Here is a 17,847-nt window from a genome sequence, read left to right on the forward strand (position 1 = left end):
GGGTTTCCTATTTCTATGTATAAAAATGTTTGATGCACATTTAAATATATTTAAATGAGAGTTTCTCAACCTATAAATGGGATAATATTTAATTAAGAATAAAGTAACTCTTGCAGAGACTAAGGCATCTGTTTTATTTGGTTTGGTGTTTGTTTCCATTGAATGCATTTGAGTCTATGAAAATCATCTTGGCACTTTGTGGAGTGATCCACTTTCACAATTTTTCTGTAAGACACGAAGCAGAAATGATATAGCAGAGGAAGCACTAAAAGGCTGATTGATGTCCACAGCTTATGAATTATCCACTACTTCTGAAGCTATTTCAGGAGGTTTCAAGTTGTCTCTCCCTGGCTCACTTCTCTTAAGCCTTCACTCTTGTTCTGACCTCTGATCCATCATCCCTTCTTCCCTCTGCAGTCTCTACTTGATAGTCATCCCATTTCATTAGACTCTGCCACCATCTGTGCCCTAGCCTGCCCTGCCCTTCATCTCACTAGAGCACATGATACGAAGGATATTTTTTATTCATTCATTCATTCATTCATCACCATTCACCTAGTGCTAATGCCCAAAGCAAGGTTATTTGGCATCATCTGGTCTCGATACTTCTAATCACCATCACTCAATCAACAAGAATTTATTAAGGACTTATTATGTTCCAGGCACTGTGTTAAGATATCAGGATACAAAGAAAGTCAAAGGCACAGCCCTTACCCTCAAGAACCTCATATTCTAATAGTGGAGAAAATAAACACATAACTGGCTATCTTCGGGGTACATACAATGTAAATGGAAGGTCGTCTCAGATCAAAGCGAAAGTATTAACACTGAAGGGGGCCAAGGAAGGTCTTTTCCTGTATAAAGTAAGATTTTAAATGAATCTTGAAATAGTTCAGGGAAGCTAAGATGCAGGGATGAGGACAAAGAACATTCCGAGCATGGAAGAAAGCCTGAGAAAAGGCACTCAGTAGAGGAACAGCAAAGAGATAGCCAGGATGGCTTACGAGAGGCATATAGTTTTTTCGGTCATGTCCAATTCTTCCTGACCACATTAGGGATTTTCTTGGCAAAGATACTAGAGTGGTTTTAGTTCTTTTTTTTAGTGCTTTTAGTGCTAGTTCCTTCTCTAGCTCACTGTACAGATTAGGAACCTAAGCAAACAGTTAAGTGACTTGTGCAGGGTCACATAGCTAGTAAGTATCTGAAGCCAGGTTTGAAACTCAGAAAGATGAGTCTTTCTGACTCCAGGTCTGGCATTCAATTGACTACACCACTTAACTGCCCATCACAGATGCATAGAAGGAAGTAAAGTATAAGAAAACTGGAAAGGTGGGAAGGAACATGATGGGCTTTAAATGCCAAATAGAGGATTTCATATTAGATCCCAAGAGCAACAGACAGATATGGGAATTTAATGAGTAAAGGGGTATAGGGTAATATAGCTATACCAAGACTTTTTTAAATGCCACACCACTAGGTCAGCTGGGTTCAGTTTAAATTCAGATAATATAATCTCATCTAAAGCCTTGTTGCCCTCCTTTACTTGATTGCCCCCATCCTATCCCCTCCTCTCCTGTAGCTATTCCAAACTCTTACTTCTCCAGCTTTCTATACCACCTCCACCTTCTCTCTCTCAGAAGAGAGCCCTGGCTCCTATTTTACTCAGGAAATTAAGGGAATCTATAGCGCTTCCTTCATCTCCTTTACTTCCTATTTCAAAATGCCATCACCAAAGAGACCAGTTAGTCCATTATTTATGATGCCGGGGTTCAAGATTGCAACTTCTTAATGAGAAAAAAAGCACGTTTTCAAATATCCCTTAATGGTTTTGATGAGATTCTGTTCCAAGTTCATCTAGCACAGTGATTCCCAAAGTGGGCGCCACCACCCCCTGGTGGGTGCTGCAGCGATCCAGGGAGGCGGTGATGGCCACACTTTTTTTGTATTACATTCTATTCTGACTTCAATAAATAGTTTCATAATTTCCAGGGGGCACTAAGTAATATTTTTCTGGAAAGGGGGTGAAAGGCCAAAAAAATTTGGGAACCACAGATCTAGCATCTGGATCCCCAATTGTCCTCTCCATTGATCTAGTTGCTGAGAAAGACACAGTCCTTTTCCTTGCCAAGGATGACCCTTTAATTTTGCCCTTGATCTTGTTCACTGTTGTTTCCTCCAGGACTCTGCCCATTTGATGATTCAATCCCTCTCTTCAAGTTATCATCCTCTATCTCTTCTCCCTCTCACAGCCAACACAAAAAGCCTTGCACTAAATAAGAACTTAACAAGAACAACTCATATTAATATAGTACTTGAGGGTTGGCAAAGTGCTTTTTCCACAAGAACCCTATAAAGATAGGCAGTACAAACATCTGTATCTCCACTTCAATTTGGGGAGCCAGAGCCAATATGTGACTCTGGAATCTTGAGTGAAGTATCCATGGTCATAGCTTGCTACCATAGCAAAAAAGAACATTGATTCTGAAACCAGAGGATCAAGATTCAAACTGTGATTCTATCACTTGGTGCCTGTGTAACTATGGATTGTCACTTCACTCTCCCTAAGCCTCAGTTTCCTCATATGTAACATGTGGGGTTTGAACTGACTAAATGGCCTCATTCAGCTCTAAATTTACGATCCCCAGATAGAGAGCATCGGAAGTGAAATCTGGATCCACCCAGGTCTCCTGACCACAAGTCTAGAGTAAAAGTTGCTGAATTAAATTGAATCCCCTGTCTTGCCTACCAACATGTCGGCTATCTTATTTATTATTTCTCTAAGCATCACTGTTCTCGACCCCCTGGTCAAAAGTTAAACTTCACACCTAGAAACTGCAAATAGGGATGGTTCACAGTGGCTCAGACTCATCCAAAAAGAAATCTGACCATATCCCCATCAAGAAATTCTCCATGTTTATAAAAGATAATTTTCCAAGAGATCAGCAACAGAACCAAAGAATAAACAAATATTGCTTACCTTTGTGTTCTGGTCCACGATTTTCTTCAGGTTTTTCAACAGGTGGTTATTTGGTCCACCTTCCCTTTCATTAACATAGACTATTCTATCCAGGTCAGGGAAATTTCGGTTCAAATCTATTCCCTGGGCATTGCTCCTACCTACAAACCAATCCTTAAGCTCGCCAGGCTAAAAAAGAAATAGAAAAGGAAAATTAATTATTTGCTTTAAACATTTTCTAGGCACGAATACCTAAGAATTTGGCAGCATATTAATGAGAGTCATTGCTTCATCTCTAGAGTACTCTTACCATAAGAAATGCTTTATGGCATTATCCATATTTTACTCACGAAAATAAGAGTATAAGATTAAAACCACACCTCCTAGAGCAAATGGCAGCCCTGACCCTTCAGGGAACAAGGGAGGAAACAAATACAGCCAGATTCCCAGTAGCACATTGTGGTTTTGAGTAGGGAGTAGTTAAGGGATGCCCAGAAGGGAAAGAGAAGATGGGATAAGATGAGTGATGCTGATGTGGTCTCTGATCTCTGTCACAAACCTAAACTGAGGAAAGGGAAATTGGTCTCAGAAGATTAGTTTTATTAGGCCAACTGCAAGAGTGAAGCCTCTGGGTATTCGGATCATAATTGGCAAATTTCCCTTTGGTCTTTTATCAGTTCACAAGCCTCCAATCCACTTGACAGTAAAGAGACCCAAGATTTAAGTGAGACTTAGCTACTTTCTCCAACCTAGAGGCTTACCAGGAAGGAATGGATAAAAGGAAAAGTATTCACTGTTTTTCCTTTGTCTTTCTTTCCTAATAACTCATTCTGTGTTGGCAGAATTATGGCACCAGCCTGAGAAACACCAGCAGAGTGTCCATATTCTTCCTTAATTGTGATCATGAATTATACCATCCACTCTTGCCCTTCACTCTTCTGCCTGACTGTTCCTAACACACAAGGGTTGGAAACACAACATTTCTCCACATATAAACTGATCCTTCCATGTTAATAAATATAAAGTGATTTATTGTTCCACAAGATTCACAATGGCTAGGAGCCTTTTTAGTTGGTAGTTAATAGCTAGTAGTTTAAAAAACACTTCACTTTAATTTGGTTTAAGTGATAGTGGCCCTGCAAATGGTTGGCGCCAATTTAAAAATAACACTGAAAAGAATTGCTTGCTAGACTTATTTAACTAAAAAGTGGCTTTGCATGAGTGATATTTAAATTTATCATGTCTCCCTCTTTTCCCCCTTCTAAAAAGACATGAGTTGGACAAAGAAAACATTAGTCTTGTGTTTTTTGGGGTCCTACTCAAATAATAAAATGCTTCATTCAGGGGGGAATCTAAAAAAGCAGAGACATGTCATCTTGTGTGAATTTTCTTGTTTGGAACAAGTATAATCTATTTTAGGGGTCTAATTCTTTCCTATTTTAAAGAATGGATAATTTCAATTATTTTAGGGACTGTAGGTCAAAGATACTATGGAAAACAAAAGTAAAAATATTTATTTTACACAATTTCAAAGAACTGAAAACTTCTACAAAATACAGAAGAATGGAAGGGCATAGGTAGACAGACAGATGGGCAGGCAGACAGCTGGATAGATAGATAGATAGATAGATAGATAGATAGATAGATAGATAGATAGATAGATAGATAGATAGATAGATAGACGGACAGATGGACAGATACAGATAGATAGATAGATAGATAAGCAGATAAATAGGCAGACAGAGACTGTAGATATATATAATTATTACTATTTTTCTTACAAGTACTTTGGAAATCACATTAATTTTTCCCTTCCTTCACTGTAGGGCTTAAGTTTCTAGACTGCCTCATATAATGAAACTATTAGGTCTTTGTTTTCTTTTTCCATTAAGGTGGGGTTTTTTTGGAAGACACACTTTAAAAATAAAAGAGGTAAATATTAAATGTTGTAACATTTCATAAAATAAGTAGATTATTTCAAATAACCAGAATGGTATAAAAGTATCCAAAAAGTAAGGGGAACCCACACAATTTATAGTCTCTCTCCAAAAAAGTCAACAACACACAAAACTTTGGGATCACTTTCACCAGTTTTCCTGGAAGCTAACGTGTATTAATTCACATTAGTTTGGAAGTGGGCTCCATGATTACTCAAAGCAAAGTCTTTTCATCACTAAAACATTGTCCTTAGGGAAAACCAGTCCTTCTCCTCTAAACTCAGTAGAGGGAGCTATCATACCAAATCATTGATTCATTTCCTTAAACAATACATATGGACATAATCTGAGTCAACAATGATATTCTTCTATCTACTCATATTTCCCAAAAATTTAAGGTTTTAATAGGAAATTTGCCTGATCAACAACCTGAAAAACTATTATTTATTTAACAATGCTGAAAAAACTCATTAATAAGCTTATTAATAAAATGCATGCTGAGGTTCATTTTAATAAATGCTATTCTCTGCTTCCTAGTTAAATGCTCTTCACTCTAGTAATTAATCGGTCTCTTCTCAATGTGTCCTCTTGAGTTACCAATATAGTTAAACTCCTTTTATTTATGTGTTTGCACATAAACATATTCGTATGTTTTATGTATCTGCATATTCATAAACAAAAAAAAAACCTCACTATTTTCTTACTTTCTTTACACCCACCTGAGATGCTGCTTTCTCAAAACCATCAGGATTCAGTGAAGGCATGATGTGGATTCGAGTGTTGTGGATCAGGTTTATAATTGTCTCATTCCCCTTCTGGTATTCATTGCACAGGTATTGGGCCAAGAAGATGAGCAACTCACGTCCAACAGCCTCATTACCATGCATGTTCCCAATGTATTTGAACTCAGGCTCACCTAAAAGACAAACACATATATGATTACATCTATTTATACCTAAATTCCTTCTTTTTTCCCCCTTTTTTATTCCATCTACATCCAGCTAGATGGCAGGGGAGACAGAGCACTAAACATGGAATCAGGAAAATCTGAGTTCAATTATTACCTTAGACACTTGCTGGGTGTATAACCTGAGACAAATCACCTAAGTTCTCTCCACCTGCATCATCATCAGTAGAATGGGGACAATGACACCTGACTCCCAAGGCTGTTATTCAGGTCAAACGAGATAAAATATGTAGATTGATCCGTAACCTTAATGTACTACGTATATGTTAACTATTATCATTACTGTTGTTGTATCATTTATTATTATTACTTAACCTCTCTCACTTTAGAAATGGGGACGATGATAGCATCTACCTCCCAAGTTAGTTGTCAGAGTCAAATAAGATCAATATATAAAAAGGGATTTGGAAACCTTAAAAATTTTATATCATTTGTTAGCTATTGCTATTAGGGAATTCCCACACACAATCTTATTTACCCTTCAAAATAGACCTCAGAGAGAGGCAAGAAAAGCATTTTTATCTCTTTTAGACATTTAGAGGCTCAGCTCAACATTTTTATTTAAGCCACTATGGCCAACTTTTCCTTTTACTAAACTGATATCTGGAAGGGATAAGACTGAATGGGGGCAGCTGGGTAGCTCAGTGGAGTGAGAGTCAGGCCTAGAGACGGGAGGTCCTAGGTTCAAATCCGGTCTCAGACACTTCCCAGCTATGTGACCCTGGGCAAGTCACTTGACCCCCATTGCCTACCCTTACCAATCTTCCACCTATAAGTCAATACACAGAAGTTAAGGGTTTAAAAAAAAAGACTGAATGGTGACTGGTCTTAGAGTTTACAAAGTGCTTTACACCCTTTATTCCACTTACAAATACCTTGGAAATTACATTCATTTTCCCCTTAATTCATTATGGTACTTAAGTTTCTGAACTATCACATATAATCAAACCATTAGATCTCTATTTTCTTTTCCATTAAAGTTTATTTTTTTATTTCTTAAAGAAGCATTTTGAAAAAAATAGAAATTAGTAGTTGCCTTAGAACAATCCTTTGAGGCAAGTACAATTATGCCCACTTTATTTCTTAGGAAATTTCTTAGGAAACTGAGGTGCAGACTTAGACCTGCCCAGGATCACACAGCTAATAACTATGAGTGTCAGGATTCAAACCCAAATATTCCCAATCCCAAGCATAACACTTAAACTACTTACTATATCATGCTGCCTCTCAAGACAAGTATTAGAAGAAATACTCTCTAGCCTTGTACTTTCCTACTCTCTCCGTTCCCTGGCCTGATGACAGGTCTGCAGCAATCAATCACCTTGGAAAACACAGGAGCACCTCACAGCTAAGGTAAAAAGATTCTTGCCCTGTCAAGATGGTAACTGATTAAGCTTCATTCTAATGAGTTTCTTGAGTGTCTGCATGATTTCTAATCATAAAGAACCACGTCCTTGTATGACCTCTTCTCCTAGGCTTATGCTAATCTTAATCTAATGATGAAGTCTAAGCAGGAGTACAACTATTTATATATAACCTGCCCTTCTTTTCTTGCAGAGATAGCCTTCTCCCCAGCATCTTTTCCTTTTAATACCAGGGTTCTTAACCCTGAATCCCAGACCACAGAGATTGATAGACAGAAAGACAGACTGAGAGAGATAAGATGGATAAAAGAGAGACAAAGAGGAACAGAAACAGACAGACATAGAGAAACTATTGCAATTTCATTGGCCTCCTTTTTGCCCTGGGTATTTAATTTTATGCATTTTTAAAAATTATTTTGAGAAGGGCTTCACAACACAGAAAAAGTTAAGAATCTCTCATCTAGTAGATACAAACCTTTTCAGTTTTTGTGTTTTTTCAACTATTTTTCAAATGGCTAAAAGTAGCCATTTTTATTAAAAACTGGAAATAGTAGCAATGGAAATATTTTTCTCTCATCACATGAACTCTTTTTTTTTCTATTCATGTCCTGATTCCATTTACTCTTAGTTCTAGGTGTGTCCATCTAATCAACAGAAGAGCCACAGATATTACTCAACAATAACTCCCATTCCATTATCACTGGTAACATTTAAAAGGAATTTTCCTTACAACAGCCATATGGTATATGTCACACAAGTCTCATCATCCCCATTTTACAGATGAATAATCTAAAGCTTGCCAAGATTATAACTTGCCAAGAGCCAGAAACCTAGAATAAGATAGGCGGAGTTTGAATCCAGGTTTTTCCTGGCTCCAAGTCCAGAGTTCTTTCCAATGTACTATGCTGCCTATATGTTTATAACCAGCTTCTGGGGAAAATGTGAGTTCCCAGTAACCAAAAGAACTTCTAAGACACCAGAACAGCATCCCTTAAGCCTTGTGTGAATAAGGAGTTATTAGAGACATTCCAGTTCCACTCACTTAACCCATTTCTGGAAACTATATCGCAAATTTAACTTATAGTTATTAAATAGTTCGTGAGAGCCGTACAGTGCTCCCAGTGCGCGCTCCTGTAACAGCACCTGAAAAAAAAATGGACTTTATGGTTCCTGCAGAAAGAACCATATCTGGCCTTCAAGAGAGCCAGATATGGCTCGAGAGCCATATGTTGCCGACCCCTGATCTAGTCAACTGCTCCATTTTTTCAGATAAAAAAACTGAGGTCCAGTGAGACTATAAGTTAACTTATAGTCTTATAGTTCCAAGTTACAAAAAGATCTTCTGGATCCCAAAGGGAGTATCCATGAGGTAGCTGGTAATAATATTAAATAAAGAGTCAGAGGGCATGAGTCTGAACTCTGGGACTCTGCCTCCTAACTATTAACTAGTAACTTCATCGGCCTTCAAGTTTTCATCTCTAAAATAAAAGATTGCACTAGGTGAGCTCAGACCTTCCCATTCTAAACCCCAAAGTAGAGAGATTTAGAATGGGAAGAGACCTTGTCAGCTGGTCCAACCTCTTCATTTTACAAATGAATAATAATGACTAATAGCTAACATTTACATAACATTTATGCCATATCAGACACTATGCTAAGCATTTTACAATCATTATCTCATTGGGCCCTCATAACAACCCTAAGAGGTATCTTTATTGCTTCTATTTTACAGAAAAGGAAACTGAGACAGAGTTCAAGTGACAATCTCAGGGCTAGTAATTGCCTGAAATCATATTTCAACTCCTTCCTGACTTCCAGACCAGCACTCTATCCACTGGGCCATCCAACTGCCATAAATGAAACTGAAACCTGGAAATAACTTGCCCCAAGCTATATAGTAAACCTGAATTTGAATGCTGGCCAGATAGGACCCCAGATTGAAGACTCTTTCCACAATAATATGCTGCCTCCTATGGATGCAAGGTGAGATTTTTCCCATTACTTCTCAGAAGAATTTAAAATCCATTGTAACCCATGCAAAATGGTAGATATCTTCATTATTCTGGAGATAGCATAGGACAATGGCAAGAATCCTGACTCTGGAGTCACAGGAGTGGTTTGATCCTTCCTCTCTCATTTATAACTGTGTGAACTTTGGCAAGTCACAACCTCACTGGACCTCAGTTTTTTTATCTGAAAAAATGGAGCAGTTGACTAGATCAGGGGTCGGCAACATATGGCTCTTTCTGCAGGAACCATAAAGTCCATTTTTTTTTCAGGTGCTGTTACAGGAGCGCGCACTGTGAGCACTGTACGGCTCTCACGAAATTACATTTTAAAAAACGTGGTGTTTATGGCTCTCACGGCCAAAAAGGTTGCCGACCCCTGGTCTAGATGGTCTCTGAAATCCTCTCCAGCTCTAGATCTATGAACCTATCATCCTCCTCTCCCTCTCCAAGGGACCTCTCTTAGAGAACAAGGAGCCAATATGTCCCCCATGATTCTTTCTTGAACCAAAGTAGGCAAAGGCAAGACTATGTTATGCCTTTATGTTTAAAATATTGATATATGGGGGCAGCTGGGTAGCTCAGTGGATTGAGAGCCGGGCCTAGAGACGGGAGGTCCTAGGTTCAGATCCAGCCTCAGACACTTCCCAGCTGTGTGACCCTGGGCAAGTCACTTGACCCCCGTTGCCTACCCTTACCACTCTTCCACCTATAAGTCAATACACAGAAGTTAAGGGTTTAAAAAAATTAAAAAAAATTAAAAAAAATATTGATATATGGTAATAGAATGTAATCGATTAGTGCTCCTCAGTAAAGCAGAAGTCAGGAAGCTGACTGATGCGTTTGCATTTTCATTTGATCTGTGGGAAATGGAGTAAGGTAGAAGAGAAATGGAACAGCCTGAGAAATCACCACCAGAACAAAGGCAAGCTGGATATATTTTATAAAACAATTCATCTCCAGGTGTTCTGTGAAAAGGAGGTACAGTTACATTCAGCCTCACTCAGTTGTGGTTTATCATCCTCCTCTTCTTCTTGCACCTCCTCCTCCTCCTCCTCCTCACCATCATCATCTTAATCTCATCATCACCACCTCTGGTTTCTCAACTCTTGAATATAATGGTCTTAGGCAAGAAATGAAGTTGTGAAATTAGGAAAAGGGTAGAGACAAGGATGCCCTGTGTAACTCATTTCCCATGAAATGCTAAGCTTAGTCTCCATGGCCACCAAACACAGGAGACTCATGAGAGAGCCTCAACAAGCAGCTGCACAGGCTATTTTGGTCATAATGAGGCTCCCGCTTTGCCTTTAGGATCCTTTGTCTCTTCATTTGAGCAAAAGGAAAAACAGAGTTCAAAGTGATTCTTCTCTCTGTCACTGTCTTTGCTTCTATAACTCTGATTCTACCCTGTTTCTGTGTCTTTATCTCTCCTGATCTATCTCTCTGCCTGTCTCTCTTCCCCACACACTTCCCACTTAACTTCTTCTTATTTAGAAAGCCCTGCTTTTTTTCCTGAGACTTTGGGGACTGAATTTGCAAGCAGACTAATAAATGAAACAGATGGCACAGTCCTTCCTGTTTACATTGACTCCTCAGATGAACAAACCCCAGATTTATGCAGGGTTTCAGCCACCAGGTACATCAATTCCTAGTTGGATAAAGTGAGTGAATGCCCGTAACTGCCCAGGTGTTATCTCATCCCTCTCTTAGCAGCAGAGAGGAAAAGCAGCCTCTCTGGTTACTAAGGGTGAGTTGATGGGTAGTCATTGGATTTGTTTTTGAAATGTTCCTTTTTATCTTCCCTTCCATTACCAGCTGATATATTCTGCTCCTCCTGAAAGAGCAAACCAGAGGTCCTAAGTAACAGATTTATTTATTGCCATCATATTTTGGAAATTCATCCAACCCCATTTGCATTATATATATTTAGAAATAGTATCCCTGATGCTTTGCCTTTCACTCGGCTTCATGTAGGGAGAGCTAATGACTTTCCAATTATCCTACAGGGCACACATTCATTAATCAAGCAGTCATTAAAAACCCAGCAGCATGAGGTGAACCTTCATCTAACAAATCAAATCCATTCAGGCTTCACACTTTATTCCCTCACTCTTAGTTAGCACTGGTCTAAATGTTGAACTCCACATATAAACAATAGAACCGAACTGTAACTCTCTAGAAAATGGGTCCTTAACCTTTTGTGCATCCCTCTGGCAAGAAGCCTAGGGAGCCCTTCTCAGAATGATGTTGGTAAATGCATTCAATGAAATACAGAGAATTATGAAAGAAGTCAAATAGTTACAGTTATAAAAAGAAAAAGTTCTGATTTCAGTTCCTTTTAACTCCTAGGTTAAAAAACTAGGGCTATAAGCAATCTGCCAGAGTGAACAGGCTGGCATGGAGTCAAGAAGACTCCATACATCTCTCCTCTGAGACTTACCAGCTGTGAGACCAAGGACATAAAATCATGGCTTGGTGGTGGCTATCCCATACTGGGAGTTTCCTAAAATGATAAAATAGCCATCCTGGCTCATTCACCTCCATTTGTCACAGAGTAAGGAATCGGAATAGGGACTAGACCAGGGGTCGGCAACCTTTTTGGCCATGAGAGCCATAAACGCCACATTTTTTAAAATGTAATTTTGTGAGAGCCGTACAGTGTTCACAGTGCGGCTCCTGTAACAGTGCCTGAAAAAAATGACTTTATGGTTCCTGCAGAAAGAGCCATATCTGGCCCTCAAGAGAGCCAGATATGCCTCAAGAGCCATATGTTGCCGACCCCTGGACTAGACCTATGATTTTAGTGGTACAGAGAACTCTGAGATGAGAAAACTCCTACCAAAGCAGGTTGATACAACTTCTCTACAACTTGGTGTCTTATAGGTTTGCCTAGAGCCCAATTTTCCAGAATCATATAGCTGTTATATGTCAGAGATGATCCTTGAGAAAAAAGACTTGTACAAAATATTTATAGCCACACTCTTTGTGGTGGCAAAAAATTGGAAAATGAGGGGATGCCCTTTGATTGGGGAATGGCTAAACAAATTGTGGTATCTGTTGGTGATGGAATACTATTGTGCCTAAAGGAATAATGAACTGGAGGAATTACATGTGAACTGGAAAGACCTCCATGAATTGATGCAGAATGAAAGGAACAGAACCAGGAGAACCTTATACACAGAGATGGATACTTGGTGACACAATCAAATGTAATGGACTTTTCTACTAGCAGCAATGCAATGATCCAAGACATTTCTGAGGAACCTATGAGAAAGAACGCTATCCACATCCAGAGAAAGAAATGTTGGAGCAGAAATACAGAAGAAAAAGAACTACTTGATCACATGGGTCGATGGGGACATGACTAGGGATGTAGACTCTAAAAGACCAATCTAGTGCAAATATCAATAATATGGAAATAGGTCTTGATCAATGACACATGTAAAACCCAGTAGAACTGCTCAATGGTTACAGGAGGGGGGTGGAAGGAGAGAAGGAGAGGAGGGAAAGAACATGAATCATGTAACCATGGGAAAATGTTCTTAATCAATAAAAAAATAAAAAATTAAAAAGAGGTGTTCCTTGAATTCAGGTTTTCCTGCTTAGAACAAGATAAAATATAATTTCTAATGTCTTTAATTAAGATCTACAGATACCAATGAAGTTAGGAGAAATGTTGTATAGGTTTCCAAAATATACAAGAATCATGCTTTTCGGTATCAGACTAGTAATCCATTCAGTATAGTACTTCAGGACTCCTAGTACTGCATTCAGTCAAAATGAATCAGAAAGCTATCTCTAGAGTCTAAAAAAGAATTAATTTTCCAAAATGATGTAGATTGCAGAAATCCACATCCATTAGAATTGGTTTACCTGCTTTTGTGATGTTAACAAGTAAAAATAAGAATTTGTGACACTTAGCAAACAGAAGTACTAAAAATAATTCACCAACAAAGAAATTTATGAAACCAATTTTTTCCTTAAAATCCATGTAGAAAAACATAAGCAAAGTGGACACTCATTAAAAATTATCCTTAAAGGTTTAGAAAGGAGGACAAATTCCAATCTTTCTGCCAATGAAGTCAGGAAATGGAAAATCAGAAATTGTTTAGTGATAGTGAAAAAGCTAAAGAATTCCAAGGATAAGGTATAATCTGGTGCATGGATGGAATGGCAGAAGAAAAGGGAATAAAGGACCCTAAAGGGAATAATGGGCAGAATTTAAAGTTTCCAAGATATTTATTTGAAATTTAAAGTTTTCAACATCACAAAAATGAAATACCGCAGAACTTCAGATTCCATACATATACACAAAATACTTTTTCTAGAATATTCTGAACTACTTTTTTCCTAAAAAGAAAAAAAAGTGCCAAATCTGATATAAAAGGGATTAACTCTGGATAAAACCTTATTGCATTAAAATTATGTAGCCTATTGCTCAGCTTTTCTATAATGATTTAAATTAAATACAATGAAACTTTTTTTAATGGATCCTGGAATTAAACCAGCAAGACCTGCCAATATGCCACAAATATTGAAAGGAATTAAGACCATTAAATGGATCAGAAAGGTTCTGAGGCAGCATTCCATAGTCATTAGGCATGGGTTAAATCAAAGTGTCTAAGAAGAGAGGTAATTCTGCCAAGACTGTTCTCTATCCTTCCTCCTGAAAAGATTCTTAAATTTATGGTGTTGCTATTACCAAGTACCTTATTTTCTGGATAAAGCTGCCCCAAGTATCTAAAAGATTTGACAATATAGCATCAAAGACCTCTTCTTGGGAAAAAAAATAGCAAGGGTCACTTCATCAAGAAGCAGTACATTAACATCACAAAACAACTATACCATAAACTACCTTGGGCAATCTAAAAATCAGGTAAATGATATCAACAATGAAAACAATGTAAATAAAAGGATGTTGAACTCTGAGCCAAGAAAATAGTCCAATATCATAGCAAAGAACAGATGATGAAACATACTTCCCATCCCTTTGTAGATGAAGGATGCCTCTTCACAGAAAGCTACTAAGGCATACTATAGTTTGCCAGATTGTTACATTGGTTAGACACAGTTATTCTGTATAGTTGTTTTTACTTAACTTAAGTTTTGTTACAAGGGAAAGTTGTGTCGCTAGGGGCAATAGGGCATAGAGAGTGTATCTGAAAATGACTTGATATAATAATGAAAGATATCAGTAAATCATTTTCAAAGGAAAAAGGGGATAAAACTTTGTAATTTGGTCTGTAGAATCTGAGAGATTCTGTCTTTTTTTCTTATATGTAGGAATAAATCAATTCTTTCTTGAGTATAAATTTTTTAAATGAACACATAAGTGAAAAATATATATTTAATCCTCTGCTATTGAACCAGTCGCCTGGGTCAGTTATACTTTTGGAATACTGGGTGTTTCTCTGCATAGCACTGGGGTGAAATCACATGCTGCTGAAGAACTAGATTACCTATTAATCAAACTATTACAAAGTGTTGAGGCAGACATGATCCCAATAGATTTCTTTAAAAAACTATCTTCAAACAAGTGTATATATTATCAATCACTTTAAGAAATACAACGAAATGGTAATGTAAGGAGTATAACCCTTGAGCTAATGTAGACACCATTGTAAGAATGGGATAGATTGAATTTATGTCTGCAAGAGGAGAAGCCTTTAGCGTACATGAGCTAAAGGCATTTTTGTTGCTAATTATTTCCATTTGCTTGATAGTCTTAAATATTTATAACCTGTAAATTTCTTTCAAAGATTCCTCCAGGCTTCCCGGAGCTTGCCAGGAAGAACTTCATTAATCTGCAAATGTTCAAGCACTAATAATATGAAAATTTTGTATGCATTTCCAAAGAAGAAACAAATCTCTAGGGATCAATTAAGCATATGCAGAGGATGGGAGTGGTTATAAAAAATAGATTCCTTCTTTCCAGAAGAGAAGAACAGAATGAAAGAAGAGAAACAAAGAAAAGACAAAAACTGCCTACACGACAAAAAAAGGAAGATATGTTCTCCTGTCTAATGATTTACTCCACAGCTGTCATAACATAAATGAAATAAAATAAATGTAGCTATTTGAACTTCATCTCAAAAATGAAATTGTATTTCATCCCATAGCTAATGGGCATTCAATGTGAAACTTTCCAGAGATGCATTACAGGATTATTTTCAGAAGTATTAATTATGCATTAGCATCTACATATAATTTTAATATTCTGATGTGTAAGCCACCAAATAGTCTCCTACAGTCAAGACTTATTTGTCATCTGTCTGGTCTAGTTCAGTTATGGTTCCTCCCAAAGAAAGAAAGCAAGACTAAAGGATTTCTCAAGGACGATTTTCTGCCTGAGGATTCTAGGAAACATTCCATTCCTTCTGCTACACCTCAATCTAATTCAATTCAATATGCACTGATTATACTTTTCAATCTAAAAAAAAGATAGCTACCATTCTTTGAAATGAGAGAATTTATTGTTTTGCCATAACAAGTTTTTCTAAATACCTGTTAATCTTCAAAGCACTTGTCCCAACATATTTGGTAAAAGCCAATTTCTCTATGGAGTTGCCACAAAAGGAATCTAAGACCAGGTGGGGGGAAATCTGAAGGATTTTCCTTTAAACACAAAGTAAGAACCAGGAAAAGAATAATTTCCCATACACTGCTCCCTACTTTATATTTAGAGCAGGACTACTACCTCTCTCTAGACAATATAATGCTATTAATGCAGCCTAACTTCCCTTTCTATTTGGTGTTCCTTATAAGACTCCACAGAAAATCATAACTATTTCAAGAACTATTTTGCTATAAAATAATACCAGAATAATAATGAGAATAGGGCAAGTAAGTGGCACAGTGGATAAAGTGAGGGGCCTGGAGTCAGGAAAACTCATCTTCATGAGTTCAAATCTGGCCTTAGACACTTACTAGCTTTGTGAACCTGGGCAAGTCACTTCAACCTTTCTACAATCAATTTCTTCACCTGTGAAATGAGCTGAAGAAGAAAATGGCAAACCATCCAGCATGTTTACCAAGAAAACTCCAAATGATATCACAAAGAATTGGACATAACTGAAATGACTGAACAACAACAAAAATGACATCACTTCAGAATGCTAAATATTCACTATTTCAATAATACCTGCTATATATAATGGATTTTTAAAATCCATTTTAATAAAGAACTCAATTCAATAAATCTCCATTAAGCACCTAATATGAGGTCAAGCACTATGCTACAGGCTGGGGATACAATTAAGAAAAGAAAAATAATTCCTGCCCTCGACAGGGCAAAAAAAATAGAGAATATCAATGGAATTAATTTTAAAAAATTGTGAAGGACAGTGGCCTACTACTACCAGATCTCAAAATGTACTCTAAAGTAGTAATCATCAAATCAGTCTGGTACTAGCTAAGAAATAGGTTGGTGGATCAATGGAATAGATTAGGAATAAAAGACCTTAACAATCTAGTATTTGATAACTCCAAAGATTCCAGAATTTGGAATAAGAACTCACTATTTGTCAAAAACTGCTTGGAAAACTAGGAAACAATGACAGAAACTAGGTGTAGACCAATATCTCACACCCTATACCAAGATAAGGTCAAAATGAGTATATGATTTAGACATAAAGGATCAAATTTCTTACCATCTCTGGAAGGGAGAAAGCATGGGGGGAAGAAGAAAATTTGGATCATAAAACTTCAGAAAACTTATGTGGGAAATTGTTATTACATGTAATTGGTAAAATAAAATATCTTGACTTTAAAAAAAAAAAAGAATGTAAATCTAGTGCCTATCCATTAAGAACTTCCCTAACACCCATTGCATTGATGAAGTCAGTTTTCTTTTCGCTATACCACCCTGGTCTTTAGAGCACAATGAAAAACTCTGAAATAAATTGAAAGCATTTCCTCTTAAATATAAAGAAGCAATGATGCCAGAAATTCTGTCCTCTCTACACTCTTGCCCTAAAAATGTATCTATAGGCTTAAGAAGGACAAAGAAATATCAGTGCATTTCAACAGTTCTTAATTGGTTAAGATTTTTTAATGAGATACCAAAAAATGGAAATGAAGAAATTATAGATGACAAATAATATATGCTTCTACTTTATGTTATTACCCAGGATAAGAAGATCAGAGAAGATTTTGACTCAATCAAAAAGAAGCTAACTCAGACAGATATTATTTCTTCTTGCATTCATTTATGAGGTTTTCACACCATGAAGCAAAGATTGGACATAAATCACAGTAAGTGGGCTTAATTTCATCCCTTCACATCTTTCTATAAATAGCCATGACCTGACAAGATAAACTCTTCCTAACTATTCTCAAAGACACAAATGGAGCAGTGATCTTATAATGAATTTTGGGGTCCCTTCCATTAATCCAGACTATAACTCAATCATTCTTGCCTTTCAGGTGTGACTCGTTCATATTCTCCCAAAAGTTCACCAGAGAGGTGTCTCCTCAGGGGAGCTCTGGCTAGACTTTGGTTGTGCACCTGTCGACTCGTTCTTGCTACTTGCCCAGCCTCTCATACAACTCCTCATAACAACCTTTATACCAGTTCTCCTTTTGAAGTTCTTGTCATTTATGTGTTGCAATCTGCCCT

General features: G+C 37.3%; 1 protein-coding gene across 1 annotated transcript in view; it reads right to left on the reverse strand.

The window, feature by feature from the left end:
- The window catches only part of CPE (carboxypeptidase E), a 129,397-nt gene that overhangs the window by 23,063 nt on the left and 88,487 nt on the right, over positions 1 to 17,847 (reverse strand). Inside the window, exons 2-3 of the mRNA XM_044680441.1 lie at positions 5,613 to 5,809; positions 2,978 to 3,145 (exon numbers count right to left, since the gene is read on the reverse strand). Of these exons, the coding sequence (XP_044536376.1) occupies positions 2,978 to 3,145; positions 5,613 to 5,809 (365 nt within the window). The remainder of the gene's footprint in view (positions 1 to 2,977; positions 3,146 to 5,612; positions 5,810 to 17,847) is intronic.

This window comes from Gracilinanus agilis, chromosome 6, assembly GCF_016433145.1.
Source record: "Gracilinanus agilis isolate LMUSP501 chromosome 6, AgileGrace, whole genome shotgun sequence".
In the NCBI taxonomy this organism is placed as follows: Eukaryota; Metazoa; Chordata; class Mammalia; order Didelphimorphia; family Didelphidae; genus Gracilinanus; species Gracilinanus agilis.